The sequence below is a fragment of the Littorina saxatilis genome, linkage group LG17 (genome assembly GCF_037325665.1).
Source record: "Littorina saxatilis isolate snail1 linkage group LG17, US_GU_Lsax_2.0, whole genome shotgun sequence".
Lineage (NCBI taxonomy): Eukaryota > Metazoa > Mollusca > Gastropoda > Littorinimorpha > Littorinidae > Littorina > Littorina saxatilis.
In genome coordinates this window covers 34,856,128-34,872,685 of record NC_090261.1, presented here as the reverse complement: position 1 = coordinate 34,872,685, position 16,558 = coordinate 34,856,128, and the positions used below count along the sequence as shown (strand labels likewise).

The 16,558-nt window shown below is 41.2% G+C and overlaps 1 protein-coding gene and 1 long non-coding RNA gene across 4 annotated transcripts in view; one reads left to right on the top strand and one right to left on the bottom strand.

The window, feature by feature from the left end:
- The first annotated feature begins 30 nt into the window (after positions 1 to 30).
- On the top strand, positions 31 to 2,552 carry LOC138953629 (uncharacterized). The gene is made up of 3 exons (XR_011451573.1): positions 31 to 176; positions 1,533 to 1,723; positions 2,261 to 2,552. It is a non-coding gene; the product is annotated as an uncharacterized lncRNA (long non-coding RNA).
- Positions 2,553 to 2,716: 164 nt separating this feature from the next.
- The window catches only part of LOC138953623 (galectin-4-like), a 14,143-nt gene continuing 301 nt past the window's right edge, over positions 2,717 to 16,558 (bottom strand). The window contains exons 2-9 of one of the 3 annotated variants that reach the window (XM_070325501.1): positions 12,560 to 12,654; positions 8,474 to 8,675; positions 7,372 to 7,506; positions 6,315 to 6,413; positions 4,958 to 5,008; positions 4,471 to 4,559; positions 3,719 to 3,935; positions 2,717 to 3,509 (exon numbers count right to left, since the gene is read on the bottom strand). In XM_070325501.1, coding sequence (XP_070181602.1) covers positions 3,396 to 3,509; positions 3,719 to 3,935; positions 4,471 to 4,559; positions 4,958 to 5,008; positions 6,315 to 6,413; positions 7,372 to 7,506; positions 8,474 to 8,675; positions 12,560 to 12,654 — 1,002 coding nt within the window. In that variant the 3' untranslated portion in view covers positions 2,717 to 3,395. Of the gene's footprint in view, positions 3,510 to 3,718; positions 3,936 to 4,470; positions 4,560 to 4,957; positions 5,009 to 5,896; positions 6,056 to 6,314; positions 6,414 to 7,371; positions 7,507 to 8,473; positions 8,676 to 12,559; positions 12,655 to 16,558 lie in introns of all 3 variants that reach the window. The other 2 variants (XM_070325500.1, XM_070325502.1) reach the window with 2 other exon arrangements.

Here is a 16,558-nt window from a genome sequence, read left to right as displayed (position 1 = left end):
TCTGCCGAGATGATAAAAGGGAATATGACGTGATTTGACGGCCTGCAAAGTTGAATACATTTAAAAACGTCGATGATGAGATTTCTCTGAACGCGCGTGGGATTCTACTCTGCCGGAAGTAGAATTTTGGCGGAGATATCCTCTGACCTTCTCGCAGAAACCGAAGGCCGGGCAAGGTAAGTTTGTGTAAAATGTGCCATAAATGGTTCGTTCCTGGGTATGTTACAATTTCTGTACATTCACTGAGGTGTAAGATATTCGGAGAACCACGATTCCCTCCATATTGACAGCATCAGGACGTTATCTATACCTTTGCAAACAATGTTTTCGACGTGTTACTTTGGAAAACAACAACACTCAACAGCGACTAAAGTCTTTCATTTTCAAAGTCTTGCGATTAGATTTAGATCATTCATTAAATCCTAGTTTTGAGTCACAAACAAAGCAGCAGCTAAGAACTCCGCACATACATGTGTTTGTACTTGTAGTCCGCGCGCGTGTGTGTGTCTGTGTGTACATTTGCCTGTGAGTGTGAGAGAGTAACTTCAGTAAGACATGCATTGTGCTCAGCCTCAGGTGAGTGAATACATCAGCTGCAGTCATCAACTTATTTTGTGAAGGGCTGCTTGTGCACATGAGTAATTGACTATCTCACGTGCTTGCAGTTGCATCGATTACTATGAGCGTCAGTCACTCAGTATGTATCATTGTATCATGTATGTGTGTCACTGTGAATTCCACAACAATTTAAATTGCTAGACTTTTACTTTTCACTTTTACAAGGGGTGGCAGGTCGGGTACTAGCTTGACTCCGAAAACCCCATCTAAAATGACTAAATCTAACCTCAAATTGAAGTTTGTGTCATGCTTAATAGAACTTTAGATGTCAAGTCTGATTCAAATAGCTAATTGCACCCTTAATTATTTTTGTGTTTAGAGCTGGATTTTCGATGAAGTCGATGGTTTCAATGCAAGGGAGGTAACTCTTGTTACTCTAAAGCACAAGTATTGATGACGTCATACACAAATGGATACAAACGCGTGCACGCATGCAAATAGATAACTTTCAGTTTCATCAGTGATAAAACAAAAGATTCTCTTTTCTTTTCTTTCGAAAAACATGTTCAAATCATAAATGAAAACAGAATTAGAGTTCAATTCCTTTGCAAGATACCGAAAAGGTCTATTACTTCCGCTCCTTTGTAAATCCTAACAGTAACACAAATCACGAAAACAATGCCATGAACGATGGAAGTTGCAGATGTACGTTATGATTTGAATCAAGCATGTCAACAAAACACGACCCGAGGACTAATTTTGTTCATAACTGATGGGGTTTTGGGAGTCAAGTAGTACCGGGCAGGTCTGATCCCCCGAAAATGGAGTGTTGCTGAAAAAAACCGGCAGTGGAAAAACAATCGCATGAATACAAACCTACTCATGCTAAACAGACTTGCATGTGGGCTGGTGGTTTATTGACCACAGCTAGTTTCTCACAGTCCTCACAAAAAATGTTGTATTTTCAATTTCAGTTGATGGGTGTGACTGCAGCGTCAGTGACTGGGTGGAAGAGATACAGAGGCGTGTTCAAGAGAAACTTTGTATCAGTCTTCTTCCCCGTGTTTGCTTTATCTGCCATCTACTGGGACTGGTCCAAGACACAGCGCTTCAAGCAGCAGCAAGCGTTGATAGCAGCGTCTGAGAAGGAAATCATCTCTTGAAGGTATTTGTCGTATCCGTGACTTTGTACTGGATTAGTCTGATAAGACGATTTGATAGTTTAGCCTATAAAGCCGATGGGATGAGGTCAGAGATTGATGCAAGGCGGCAGTTGTACCCTGATACGGAATAAACGGCAGACATGAAACCGAACGGTCTTGTCTTTGATATACGTATGTGAATCGGTGGATGACCAACAACGCGTATATACAGTATTGATATAACTGATATCTGGACATGTGCAGTGCTGATTTAATTAACAGTAGGCAACAACAAACATTCTATGTTTTACAGCAGGTTCTGCAGGGTTGTCTGCCGGCGAATAGCGCAAGCTTTTTATAGTAGCTCAACGTATCTTTTATGTCGCCGGCTAGATGGAGTCTGGCTTTGGCTGTCTCCTTTAGTCCTTGTATGCTCTTACATGGCAGTACTTCTCAACCCTGTTTGACTGGCGCATGGCCTTTGACTTTGTTCACTCGGTTACATGTCAATGTTTTATTTTTTAACATTTTAATATTTTGTTTTGCTTTCTGTCTTCCAGACCATCTCAAGATGCCGAAAATAGTGTGGAAACCCCAGTACTACATGTCAATCTTCTCCATGGTCGTACCTCTGTCGGCATACCTCGTGGGCCGCAAACTTCAGGCTCTGCACGACGAGGATTTGTCACATTTTCGCAACAAGAGCCAGTTGTTTGGCGGTCGCAAAGAAAGCGTGTGGTAGAAATGACGCCTTTCTTGTACATTTTGAAGTGTTGGATGTAAGCATGACGCAGTGCTTTTTGGCACTGTAATTGGTGTTATTATGTAGGATTAAATTTCGATTTAAGTTGATTTCAGTTTTCAAGGTTGTTTTGTGCGTGTGTTTGTGAATACGTGTGTTTATGAATATATGAGGTAGAGGAAGACGAGAGAGACTGTGTTTGTGTGCCTGTGTGTTTGAATGTCGGTGTGTGTGAGGAACATTCAAACGAAAGGTAGTCTCAAAATCTCTTCAGTCTTGTAAATCACAGGCTTTATTTGGGAAACCTTACAAAGGTTAACAAGTTCTCAAATTATTGAAAATTCAGTCTGTAAGGCTGATTCATTTGAGGATTCAATCTTAAAAATCACAGATGACATTAAAAAAATAATCTCAGTAGTCCGAAAATTCAGACAAGTTATATCAAATCAATTATTATGAATACAAAAAGCTTTTGCTGCAATCATGATACATCTTTGGTTCAGTTTACATTTGGGCAGGAAGGGGGTAGGGCCGTTTGTTTCAACACAGTAGATGCTTGGAAGGCGAGTTAACACAATGGAGACAATTTTGTAATGAATTAACCTGTCCTCAAGACAATACCGTTCATTCAAAACAAACGCACAAATACAAAAAATGTAAGGAACAACAAAGCACTAAAATTGCCAGAACAATCTTTTGTTGATTAGGATAAACATGTTCAGTGTATACTAACTGTACAGGCTGATGAAATGACACAAGTCTTTATGACCGTGATTCTGCTCTCAGTTTCACATCATACCTAAATAATCAAGCAACGATTACAAAGAAAGTTCTGCATTCAAAATTGCACAGAAAGAAAATGATGAGTAGATGTTGGGTTAAACACCAAGCGGATTAGCACAAGCTACTGAAGAAGTCGAGAGTGACAGTGACACAAGGCCTGACGTCATGGTTCACTGGAAGCGGACCTGTGTCAGTCGGACGTCACCGGAGACGTTGAGAGTGTTGGCAGCGTGGACGGGCAGGCGATGACGGAACTCCGCAAAGTGTTGATTGTTGACGGCCACCTGTCATCACAACAAAAAGTAAGTTTTGATCCTTTTGATGTTTGGCAACAAAATTGAAATTATCACTGTTTTGTTTTGTCTATAAAGAAGCTGCCTTGAAACTTACTTTCTTTGTTTTTGCTTTAAAAAAAATTCTTGATGTTGAAATGTTAGCATTCTATCTACCTGAGAGTTGGATTCCTGTTGTTGGTCAGTATTGCACTACCCACCTTGAAAGCCTGTGGCTCCACGAGGATGAGCATGTCAAAGTTGGCGTTGGGCATGAAGGGGAAGTGACTGGCACCCCGCTCCTCCTGCCCCCACCCTCCAGCCTGGCAGTGGTTGCGCACGACAGTGTTCACGCTGTCGCCGAAGCGGAAACGCACGTCAAACTGCAAGGCAACATCACTTCCATCGTACGCTCCACTCTGCAGGTTGACACTGAATCTGGTGACAAATATTAGGGAGAAAAGGTCAATGCCAGTTTTACATTTTTTAAATAAATCACAAAGATTTCTCTTCTGACAAAGGCTGAATCAGTCGGTGAGAATGGCAAACTCAGTTCTGGACACTAGCTAGATGAGAGCATACATCTTGTAAAGAATCACAAAATCTTGCTTGTAATTCCTGCAGCAGAGGTATTAAACTGTCAACAATAGCGAAAGCAATAATTGTCTTCATGTTTGGTTTGAAAGGCACCACACACCATTTTGTAGTCTGTGTGTATAACTCTCAAGTATTGTTGTTCTTGACTGTACCTGCGTTTAACACTCATTAGGCCACTTCGGTCAAAGAAGGCGACTCGGTCATCCAAATGAAAAATATTACGTGCATGAATTTTCAATTACGCAGCCATATATAGGCAGTTGTTCTCCGTCTTCGGCGAAGATTTTGCAGGACTGAACAGTGTCTTGTTACAATGCCTGGCTTTATTGCTAGGGGTCACATATAAACGATTCGCTGTCTCTGCATAATTGTTTACCTCGAAGGGTTGGCGTGAGGAACTCCGCTGATGGAAATCATGCGTCCAGGAGCCAGGCCGCCGGGAATGCTGCTTGTGAAGGGAACTGGCTGTAAACACATTTAGAGGATGTTATTTCTACTGCTGAGCTAACTCCTTTCATAGTGGAACCCCCCTGACCGGACAATTTCTGAGACTCTCTCTCTCTCTCTCTCAACGTTCCAGAAACAACATAGTCAATGAAAGCGACATGTCTCTGCCTGTGTGCATAAATACCACACAACCTTAACGAGATTAAAGGACTTTTTGGGGGTCAATTTATGTACTTAGGCAATGATAGCTAATGTCCAAATGTCCTGGCTCCAAGAAATTGTTCTGCCAGAAAAATTTCTACGTGTCAAAACTATCGAACAGTCGACAAGGGGTCAAAACAATGCGTCAAAAAAGTATGTACCGAAAACCGAGGCCTGTTACAAGATGAATTACAACAGATGTAACAGTTACTCACAGGGTTGTAGATTGGCTGGCCACCAGGTTGTGGAGGTGCAGCGTGGGCTCCCTGATCAACAGAATAATCAAAATCATATTACTGAACTCATAGAACTTCACATTTAAACTGTCAAAGGAAAAAAACCCACGTGATTGTGTGTGTGTGTGTGTGTGAGTGTTTGTGTGCGCGTGTGTGTGTTTCAGTGTGTGTGGAGGGAAGATTGAAGGGCGGAGAACAAGGGAAATAATAAGCAGGGTTTATACCATAGGCTCTAAACCTTGATTTGCGGAAAGAGAAATTGGAGAATGAGGAGAGAGGATTCAACACTTATCTTCTTAAAAACAGATTATGATGGCAAACACATTTTTACAAATAGAGCTCGCTCTTTTCTTTGGGACATGCAGGGTTTGAGTGTTTTGGTAGAAAGAACACACTCATGTGACAAGAAGTAACATTTAAAAGATTGTATTCTTTTTTTCTGCGTTGAAGTGGCCATGAATCACTGTCGTCGACCCTGCATGTCCCAAACGCCAGAGGGTTTCTTGGCTGTTCAAGTCGTTTACCAGCCTTGCCAAGACTGTCAGCCTGCTCGTTTCCTAAGATGCCTACATGGGCAGGAATCCACTGGAGAATCGTTGCTGTGTTGGTAGTTAGTGTAGCAAGGAAATTCTGGACGGAGGGACAGTATTATGGTGTCCGGATATTTTGCTTCAAATGCTTGAAGGGTTGACTTCAAGCCAGAAAAAAATGACAAGGAGAGATTATGAAAGCCTCACACACATATTTAACGGGTATACAGCTTCACTTCTGTGGGGTTGGGGTGCTTGGGGGAAACGTAGGTAGGGTGGAGATCAAGCACAAGGAAGCGGATGCTAGGATGTATCTCAACGCACATGTTCCAGATAGCTGTATAATTACATGAAGCAGTGGGGAAATATATAATGCATATATCCTTACCATGGGGTAGGGCTGTCCATAGGCCGGGGCGGAGGGTTGTGAAAAGGGGGGCGCGTAACCAGAGGGTTGAGGCATGTAACCTGAGGGTTGAGGCATGTAACCAGAGGGTTGCGGCATGTAACCAGAGGGTTGAGGTGCAAAACCTGCTCCGTGGCCACGCTGTGACAGTACAAACAAGCGGACTGCTTTGTGTTCAAAGTGTAACAACCATTCCAATGACAGTTCAATCTTTTATGTAGTGTAATTATTATTATTTTGGGGGGGTAATTCGGTTACTACAAAGCGGAGGCGAAATGGGAGTGGGCGAGACGGTACCACGACGGTACCACGCCAACAGGGTCAAGCCTGGCAACTACATGTACTGATAGTGTACTACTCATTACAGAAGAGTAGCGAACGAGAAGAAGAAGAAGATTACAGAAGAATGCATCATCCGTGACAGTAAGCGGCTGGCCCCATCACGGAGGAATGTTGTCGCAGATACAACCGGGGACTCAGAGCGGTCACTGAAGGAGTTCTAGACAAAAGAAAAATTTAAAAAAAACCAGCGTACAATGCGCTAACGGTTTATTCCTTTTGAACCATGCATGACAAGCGAAAGCATGACAGAAGCCCCAACTTATAAAAACCAATGCATTAGTTAATAGTACTGAACTCCCGGACTGAAATCAAAGTGATATCTCCCAGCAGCAATTGCATGGCGTGCAAACTCTATGGAAACAATGTGGTGCAACCTGAGCAAAAATGTGTTGCCACAATACGAGGGATTCTCTGTTATAATTACTGTATCGCCTTGGTATTGCTTACTTCAGTGAAGGACACAAGCAATTCAAGTCGCACGTTGCCTTCTGTTATAGTATGGTCATATAAACTCGGCAAAACATTATTGCGCCCATAACTAACAAATTCATTCCCTTGAATCAAAGATTTTTTTTACAGAGGTCACGTGACCACCTTCCTAATAAGAATACCCCCAAAATCTACCTGACCAAAACTAAAGGTACCAATTGAAAATTCGACGAAAATTCAGAATAGGCATAACTTGGAAACTTTTACATACGACAAAAAAGCCAAATCAATGATCGATCCAGAACAAGTTTTTTGTTTCGCTATCTTGCGTATTTCTTTTGTTATGCTATTCCTACTAATACTTGTGTCGATCGCATTTTCGAGTGGTTGAAAACAGGAGGTTTTTACGTCAATTTTGAGAGGTAGCATGACAAAAAGCGCTGTACTTGAGCAATGACCTTGTGGATTGCTTCGACAATTTCAGGCTTGAATGTTGAAATGTAAACTTCTTCTACTCTTGTAAGTCAACTCAGTCCTTCCTAGTCGGGCCCGGTGCTTTTCAGTTGACCCTCGTACGGTCGCCTGATGTGCATGTGTGTATGCTTTGTACCCCCTCTTTCTTTCAAAAAGAAATTAAGTTTTATCGGTGCACTGCCACTTCAGCTTTAAAAGAGAAATCTACTTACGCCTCCTCCTCCGTGTCCTCCAGCGGAGAACTTGATGTAGCTGATAGACACCTCGCCCTCGATGAGGATGAACTGGGCCGTCTCCTTGGGCAGGCGGTGGGCAAAGTCTGCCACCAGCTGTCCGTTCACCTTGATCTGAAGCACGTGAAACAATGATAAGAGTGACATGTGTCTACTTCTTCTTCCTCTTCGTTCATGGGCTGAAACTCCCACGTTCATTCATGTTCTTTTGCACGAGTAGATTTTTATGTGTATGACCGATTTTACCCCGCCATTCAGGCAGCATACGCCGCGCTGATTTCGGGGGATGAAATTATTATTATTATTATTGTGATCATTTTTATGCGCCTAATCTAGATATAGCCCTAGGCGCTTACATATTAATTGAAATGTGTCTGAAATGAATAGGATGAGAATCGCTTGTTGCACTCGTGACTGACCACCGGTCAAAATGCCCCAAAGCTGGGGGATAGTTGAATGATTTGATTTTGACTTTGACTAAAAACATTCAATTATCATTTTTTTTCTTGCGCTCGGCGGTTTTTTTCCCCTGCATAACTCACGTTACATGTTGTCTTGTGTTTTAGGTACTTCCTTCAATGTATTTGTTCGTTTAACGAAAAACTGTCTGAGGAGCAACAATGATAATTGATTCTAGGTTCAGGAAACCGCTTTGTGGCATACAACCAATCTGGCGGCTATTTGATTTTGACCCCCACCCCGGCTCTTTCGAACCGCCATATAACTGTGTGAGCACTTCACTTTAATCTCTTTAGTTTAACCTTGACCTTCAACTTACCACTCAGCTTTGACCCTGAACCCTCACCTTAACATCTGCGGTTTGACCTGAGGTCGAAAGGCTTGTCCTAGCTTGTGAAAGTGCTGGCCGGGCTTCCTCACCTCGCCGCCCCAGCACTTAATCTGTTTAGTAATTCTCTAACTTGACCTTGACCATGACCCCTCACCTTCAACATCTGCGGTTTGACCATGATCCTGAGGTCGAAAGGCTTCCCCTTGTGAAAGTGCTGACCGGGCTTCCTCTCCTCGCCGCCCCAGCACTTAATCTGTATAGTAATTCTCTAACTTGACCTTGACCCCTCACCTTGAACATCTGCGGTTTGACCATGATCCTGAGGTCGAAAGGCTTCCCTTTGTGGAAGTGCTGGCAGGGCTTCCTCTCCTCGCCGCCCCAGCCGTTGTTCTGCATGTGGTTGAGCACGATGCAGTGCTCGTTCAGCCTGGGGTTGAAGTGCAGGGTGGTGGTGGGCTCCTTCTGAGGTCCTTGACACAGGTTGATGCCGAAGCTGTGTTTGGTGGTGGTGAACGTGAGACAAGGATTAATAATAATAATAATAAAAATAATAATAATAATAAACACTTATTAATCGCCCCTTATCACCGGGGCTCAAACTGCAAACAAACACACACACACACACACACACACACACTAAAAATACAGCTAATATGTTAATGACCCTAGTATGATATAACTGTTCTACAAAACACTCACTTAAAACCAATACAAATATACATAAATATGACACAAATTGTTATGGGCAGGGGTTGACTGATTACCATTAGGAAATAAGAAATTCCTGAATCAAGAAAGGCTTTTCTGATAGCTGTCCTAATTTGTAAACTACAAGGGACGTCAAAATCATACATAAAACCCCTCAAAAACAAAATCAGGGCAACTGAGATCATTAATGTATGGCAATCCGTTTGTAAAGAAATTACGTTTTTTCCTGTTGATCTAAATAATAAATTATTTAACTAAATAATTCATTATATAGCTAAATAATTCATTATTTAACTAAATAATTTATTATTTACACAAAAGTAAAAAGTGTGATTGTTGTAATTAAAGAAATCTTTTATTTACTAAACAATTCATTATTTAATAAAAAAAATCCATTATTTACTATATAATGCATTATATACTATAGAATGCATTGTATACTATAGAATGCATTCTATACTATAGAATGCATTCTATAATATAGAATGCATTGTATACTATAGAATGCATTCTATAATATAGAATGCATTGTATACTATAGAATGCATTCTATAATATAGAATGCATTCTATAATATAGAATGCATTCTATAACGTTACGAAACTACTCTCTGTGTCTCTGTCTCTCTATGTTTCTCTCTCTCTCTCTCTCTCCCTCTCTCTCTCCCTCTCTCTCTCTCTCTCTTTCTCTCTATTCAATTAAACTGTGTCAGTGTCTCTGTCTCTGTCTCTCTCTGTCTCTCTCTGTCTCTCTCTGTCTGTCTGTCTCTCTCCCTCTCTCTCTCTCCGTTTCTCTCTCTCTGTTTCTGTCTCTCTCTGTCTCTCTGTGTGGCTCTCTCTCTCTCTGTGTCTCTGTCTCTCTCTGTTTCTCTCTCTCTCCCTCTCTCTCTCTCTCTCCGTTTCTCTCTCTCTCTCCGTTTCTCTCTCTCTGTTTCTGTCTCTCTCTGTCTCTCTGTGTGTCTCTCTCTCTGTCTCTCTGTGTCTCTGTCTCTCTCTGTTTCTCTCTCCCTCTCTCTCTCTCTCTCTCTTCCTCTCTCTCTCTCCCTCTCTCTCTCTCTCTCTCTCTCTCTGTATACTATAGAATGCATTCTATAATATAGAATGCATTCTATACTATAGAATGCATTCTATAATATAGAATGCATTGTATACTATAGAATGCATTCTATAATATAGAATGCATTCTATAATATAGAATGCATTCTATAATATAGAATGCATTCTATAACGTTACGAAACTACTCTCTGTGTCTCTGTCTCTCTATGTTTCTCTCTCTCTCTCTCTCTCCCTCTCTCTCTCTCTCTCTCTCTCTCTCTCTTTCTCTCTATTCAATTAAACTGTGTCAGTGTCTCTGTCTCTCTGTGTCTCTCTGTGTCTCTCTCTGTCTCTGTCTGTCTGTCTGTCTCTCTCCCTCTCTCTCTCTCCGTTTCTCTCTCTCTGTTTCTGTCTCTCTCTGTCTCTCTGTGTGGCGCTCTCTGTCTCTCTGTGTCTCTGTCTCTCTCTGTTTCTCTCTCTCTCCCTCTCTCTCCCTCTCTCTCTCTCTCTCCGTTTCTCTCTCTCTGTTTCTGTCTCTCTCTGTCTCTCTGTGTGTCTCTCTCTCTGTCTCTCTGTGTCTCTGTCTCTCTCTGTGTCTCTGTCTCTCTCTGTTTCTCTCTCCCTCTCTCTCTCTCTCTCTCTAGAGAGAGGGAGAGAGAGAGGGAGAGAGAGAGGGAGAGAGAGAGAGAGGAAGAGAGAGAGAGAGAGGGAGAGAGAAACAGAGAGAGAGAAACGGAGAGAGAGAGAGGGAGGGAGAGAGAGAGAGGGAGAGAGAGAGAAACAGAGAGAGACAGAGAGAGAGAGAGCCACACAGAGAGACAGAGAGAGACAGAAACAGAGAGAGAGAAACGGAGAGAGAGAGAGGGAGAGAGACAGACAGACAGAGAGAGACAGAGAGAGACAGAGAGAGACAGAGACAGAGACAGAGACACTGACACAGTTTAACTGAATAGAGAGAAAGAGAGAGAGAGAGAGAGGGAGAGAGAGGTAGAGAGAGAGAGGGAGAGAGAGAGAGAGAGAGAAAGAGAAACATAGAGAGACAGAGACACAGAGAGTAGTTTCGTAACGTTATAGAATGCATTCTATATTATAGAATGCATTCTATAGTATACAATGCATTCTATATTATAGAATGCATTCTATATTATAGAATGCATTCTATATTATAGAATGCATTCTATAGTATACAATGCATTCTATATTATAGAATGCATTCTATAGTATACAATGCATTCTATAATATTATAGAATGCATTCTATATTATAGAATGCATTCTATATTATAGAATGCATTCTATATTATAGAATGCATTCTATATTATAGAATGCATTGTATACTATAGAATGCATTCTATAATATAGAATGCATTGTATACTATAGAATGCATTCTATAATATAGAATGCATTGTATACTATAGAATGCATTCTATATTATAGAATGCATTCTATATTATAGAATGCATTATATAGTAAATAATGGATTTTTTTTATTAAATAATGAATTGTTTAGTAAATAAAAGATTTCTTTAATTACAACAATCACACTTTTTACTTTTGTGTAAATAATGAATTATTTAGTTAAATAATGAATTATTTAGCTATATAATGAATTATTTAGTTAAATAATTCATTATTTAGATCAACAGGAAAAAACGTAATTTCTTTACAAACGGATTGCCATATTACTGCAGGTTTTTTATTTCGAAAATGTTTAAATTTCATCCTTGTTAAAACAAAGCAGAGTGAAAATGGTATTGTTTTACGATAGTTTTTATGGTAATTTCATGAACAGAAAACGAATCCTCATAAAGACAGTTATAATTTCTCCCATTTTTGGGTATTTGACGTTTCACTTGAAAAAAACTAAATAATTCTAAACCCTCAATGACATTTGGTCTTGAAACATGATCTATTCCGTGACACATCCTCTACAACATTTTGCAACATTCAGTCTTGAACATTGAGACAGACAGATAAAACAGACAGACAGAAAGACACTGAGATGCCTGTTCAAATCTGCAGGTTGGTGGAAGGAGGAGGTAAGGGAGTGGAGGGGGAGAGACTGAACAGGTTGCATGAAGGAGCAGGGCGGAGAGATTAATAGAGAGGAGGGGAGGCAAAGACCAAAAGGTGTATTATCATGTGTGTGTTTATGAATAAAATGTTGTTTAAACCAAAAGTGAAAGACCAATAGATGGAGACAGAGAGCTGCAAAAAGCGCTGATGCTATACTTTCTTTCTTTATTTGGTGTTTAACGTCGTTTTCAACCAGGAAGGTTATATCGCGACCGGGAAAGGGGGGGGGGGGGGGGGGGAGGATGGGATAGAGCCACTTGTCAATTGTTTCTTGTTCACAAAAGCACTAATCAAAAATTTGCTCCAGGGGCTTGCAACGTAGTACAATGTATATATATATTACCTTACTGGGAGAATGCAAGTTTCTCAAAGGACTTAACATTTCTTACATACTGCTTGACTAAAATCTTTACAAAAATTGACTATATTCTATACAAGAAACACTTAACAAGGGTAAAAAGAGAAACAGAATCCGTTAGTCGCCTCTTACGACATGCTGGGGAGCATCGGGTAAATTCTTCCCCCTAACCCGCGGGGGGAGATGATGCTATACTCACCCTTGGTGTGCATGGTGGGGGACCGTTCCTTGGATCTCGATCTCCAGGCCTTGGTGCACACCGCCGGGGATTGCGCCGGTGTAAGGTACTATGACCTGTTACACACACACACACACACAAACAAACACACATACACACACGCAGACACACATTGCAGTTTAAATGGTAGAAATGACAGAAAACCATGCTAATGTGGTACACTGTCACTGCAAGATAGAGATCACATGAACTACAATCGCTTAGAATCGACAATGTTCGGAAATCCTGACAGAGTTATTTCAAAAACACATCCGTATTGCATTCTTTTTAGACTCATGTTTCCGATGAAAAGCAATAGGCCTAGCTACTTCCTCTGTCCTAAATTTGTCTGCATCTTTGCAGTAAAACGTTAAATGGTCAGTTAATTATAACTACCAGATGTTTCCCCAAAACTGTGACGTTTCCAAAAGGAAACTATTTACTGTATTTGACTTGTGCAGCAAAACAAGGATTCGTAATTGAAGGCTTCGTAGTACGTGCTCAGAGTACGTTTACTGACAAAGTCAGTACGGCCAGACCTAGACCTTGGACTCCAAACGACAATGGTACACACAATTACCGCTTCAAGTTTCCTATATGATCTCCTTGCTTTACAACAATACCCATATCAACTGATGTCAGAAGGAAAGCAATGTCAAATCAGAAAGAATTCGATACTAGCCTACCACCTTGACCGATATCTCGCGTACCAGAGCCCAGACTGAGTCAGCCGTATATATATTTGAACCCGCCTTTTAAGACCCCCCGGCGTTTTTAGTGAGACCACCCGCCAATAAGACCCTAGTTTATTCCGATGTTATCTAAATACGTCCGTAAATTTACCTCTTTTTATATTTAGTCAAGTTTTGTTTTTTTTTAAGATTTCCTCCCTTTTAAGACCTGTTGATTTTCTCAAAAGGGGCTTCCACTGACGGTTATCCAAACAATTGGCGACCCGGTGTGACGTTTTCATCTTTCGCCGTGGTGATATTTCGATTCTCGGCCTCGTTGATCTAGTATAAACTCTACACTGAACAAAAAAACACCCTTCGATAGTACTGATGAGCGACCTTGTGTATTGGCTCACGTAAGTGTAGCCTATGCGATGATAAACTTTGTCTGTCTGTGCGTGTGTGTGTGTGTGTGTATGTGATAGAAACTTTAACATTTGACTAAACACCGAAATACTAATTTTACCTGGTTATTATCCAAGCAACAGCTTCAAAATATTGAAGCAATGATCAACATTTCGTCGGCACGTATGTAGTTAAAGTGTGTATCCAAAGAAAACGGGTGGTGGGGGGTTTTGGGGGGGTAAAAACAGCTGACTGATTTGTGTCGTGTGAGGTATGTAGACCAGGTCAGGGGTCAAGGTTAGGTCAGATCGCGTGAAGGATTGTGGTATAGATACAGTTATCACCGAGCTGCAGTTCGCCGATTCGAAGAAGACCGCGACTCATGATTTCACATTCTTCGGTTTCGTAGCTCCAGAAACATAGATAAAGAAGATACCAAAGGAGATTTCCTACAGGTTAATCTGCACAGCGTGTTTCCAGTGTCTGCGCGAGGAAGCGCTGTCGACTGAAAGCGCAGTGTCGATCTGGCCATGCCTTGTCCTCGTAAGTACTAAAAAGTAGGCTACAGACAGACAGATCTAGATCTAGTGTCTCGCACACTTGCACCGTATCACTTATGCTTACTGTTTCTTTCTTTCTTTATTTGGTGTTTAACGTCGTTTTCAACCGTTCAAGGTTATATCGCGACGGTATGCTTACTGTGTGTGTGTATGTGTGACGGAGTGATTGAATTTGTGTTACTGTTTGTCGATTTCTTACGTGAGCCGTGAAGGCTTCGCCTCTTGTTTTTATTTAACTTGGAAATTTGATTCATCCTAAAATGTTTCCCTTCTTACTCAAGGGACGTAACCACTCGGTACACGTTTTCGAATAAATCGATTTTGGGGGTGAAATCTATTACATTTCACCACCAATTTTCTTCACATGCAAGAAACTGACATGCTTTTCGTCCATAAATAATCGAGGGGGAAATATGTACACAGGCGAAAGAGGAAATAGTGACACCGGAAAGATAACAACTTGGATGTCGCACTTTCACACACTCAGTCCGACTTATCAAATAATGCGTTGATAACAGATGTCGCTGCCCGAGAAATCTCTTCCACCAGGCAATGTTTGCGAACATGCAGATTTTGCGCTCGAATAAGCTTACTACGCAGATTAATTAATCGTGTCGGTCTATTATAGGCTTCGTTAGTGTCGTGTTTCTTTCAGCAGTGACTCGAGAACGAGAAGGTGGTTATAATATTTTTTCTGAGAAATAAAGGCCTCATGCTTCAAACAAAACAAACAAACAAACATTCGAACACACGAACAAAGAAACAAACCGAAAAACAAATAGGTGTTTGTTCCACACAATTCAAATGCAATTAGTTTAATGGAAGCAGCAGGAGCAACAGCAATAATAATATGTAAATTGAACGAACACAAAATCACGAGGCTCAAACCAATGTAACAGCCGGGGAAAATAGGAACAGAACACCTATATTCTACGCTTCATGTTAAACAGATCATTACGCTCTGCCTGTGCCTGTCGTTATCACTGGGTAAACAACAGAGAACGTCCGCCTGTGGGTTTTTCTTTTTGTTGGTCATTTTCTTTCAAAGGAAAAACCAGGAACAGTATTGATGCATTGTTAATCGATGTTAGCTGTTTCTAAAAAAAAATCTGTAAAAAAACAAACAAACACACAAAACAAACAAAACAAAACAAGTAGAGATGCCGCAGTGACAGTGAATCAAGTTTTTACTCTCGGTCGGGAAATAATTGTCTTGATGTGAAAGAATGTTCGTGCATTGCTGTTGTTTGCTAGTTCTTAACAACTAAGCTTTTGTCACGTTCAAACACACCGATGACCACTGGCATAGGTGTTCACAAAGGGCAGACTGACTCGGGACTGGGATGTCATAAAGTTCACAATGCGATTTGACATTTATTAGCTCAGTATAAAATACGACGACACGAAAAGACTCAACGACGTTCGTGCAGGGGCACTCTAATTCACTTCCTAAATCGGGGTCAGGCGCCTGTGCATGGTCACAATGCCCATCAAGTTTTACTACGTAAGGCTAAACAAATGTGTTGTAAAAGTGTCGGGACGACCTACGTTTTTTTTTCACGCATGATCTGTGTTAGTCTGTATTGAGCATAACCCCGAACATGCGCACAAATCTCCACTTTCTGACATAAATGATCAATTATTGCGATATATATTCATTGCAGCATTTAGTTGCCTACATTTGGTAATACGCAATGCATTTGTGAACGTTGCAAACCAAAACGTATTGTGGAACTCTGCCTTAGACACCTACAGTTGCGATCGATCTGAGCCGACTACGAAAAAGTGGCCACGTTCCCACACCGTGGCATGACCAAGCTTTGAAGCTTGAAAGGAGAGAAGTTTGTTTGCATGGATTCGATTCTAGTTTTGCTGTATGTCAAATAAGTGTACGGTGTTGGGAGGATGCTCCGCTACACAGTAGTCAAGCGGCTATTTTCGGTGACAACCGACACCGCCAAATTAAACTACCTTTAGACATGGGGACAGCTGCAACAATAACTCATTCCGGCTTTGAGTCGCTAAATGATATTCTATAGTTATGATGCTCATTGCCTTCCACTACTACTACATTGTACTACTAGAAGTACACGTTTTGGTGTCACGTGTGTGTGTATGTGTGTGTCACTGTGTGTGTGTGTGTGTGTGTGTGTACGTGTTTGTGTTCCTGCGTGCGTGTTCGATGATTGTATGTATGTCTGTATACATGTGTGTCAGTGTGTGTGACGTGAGAGTGAATGAGAGAGACTGACAGACAGACAGAAAGAAAGAGAAAGCGGACAGACAAACTCAGACAGAGACAGCGCATCAGTGCCCATCGGTCTGTCTGACTGTGTGTATGTCTG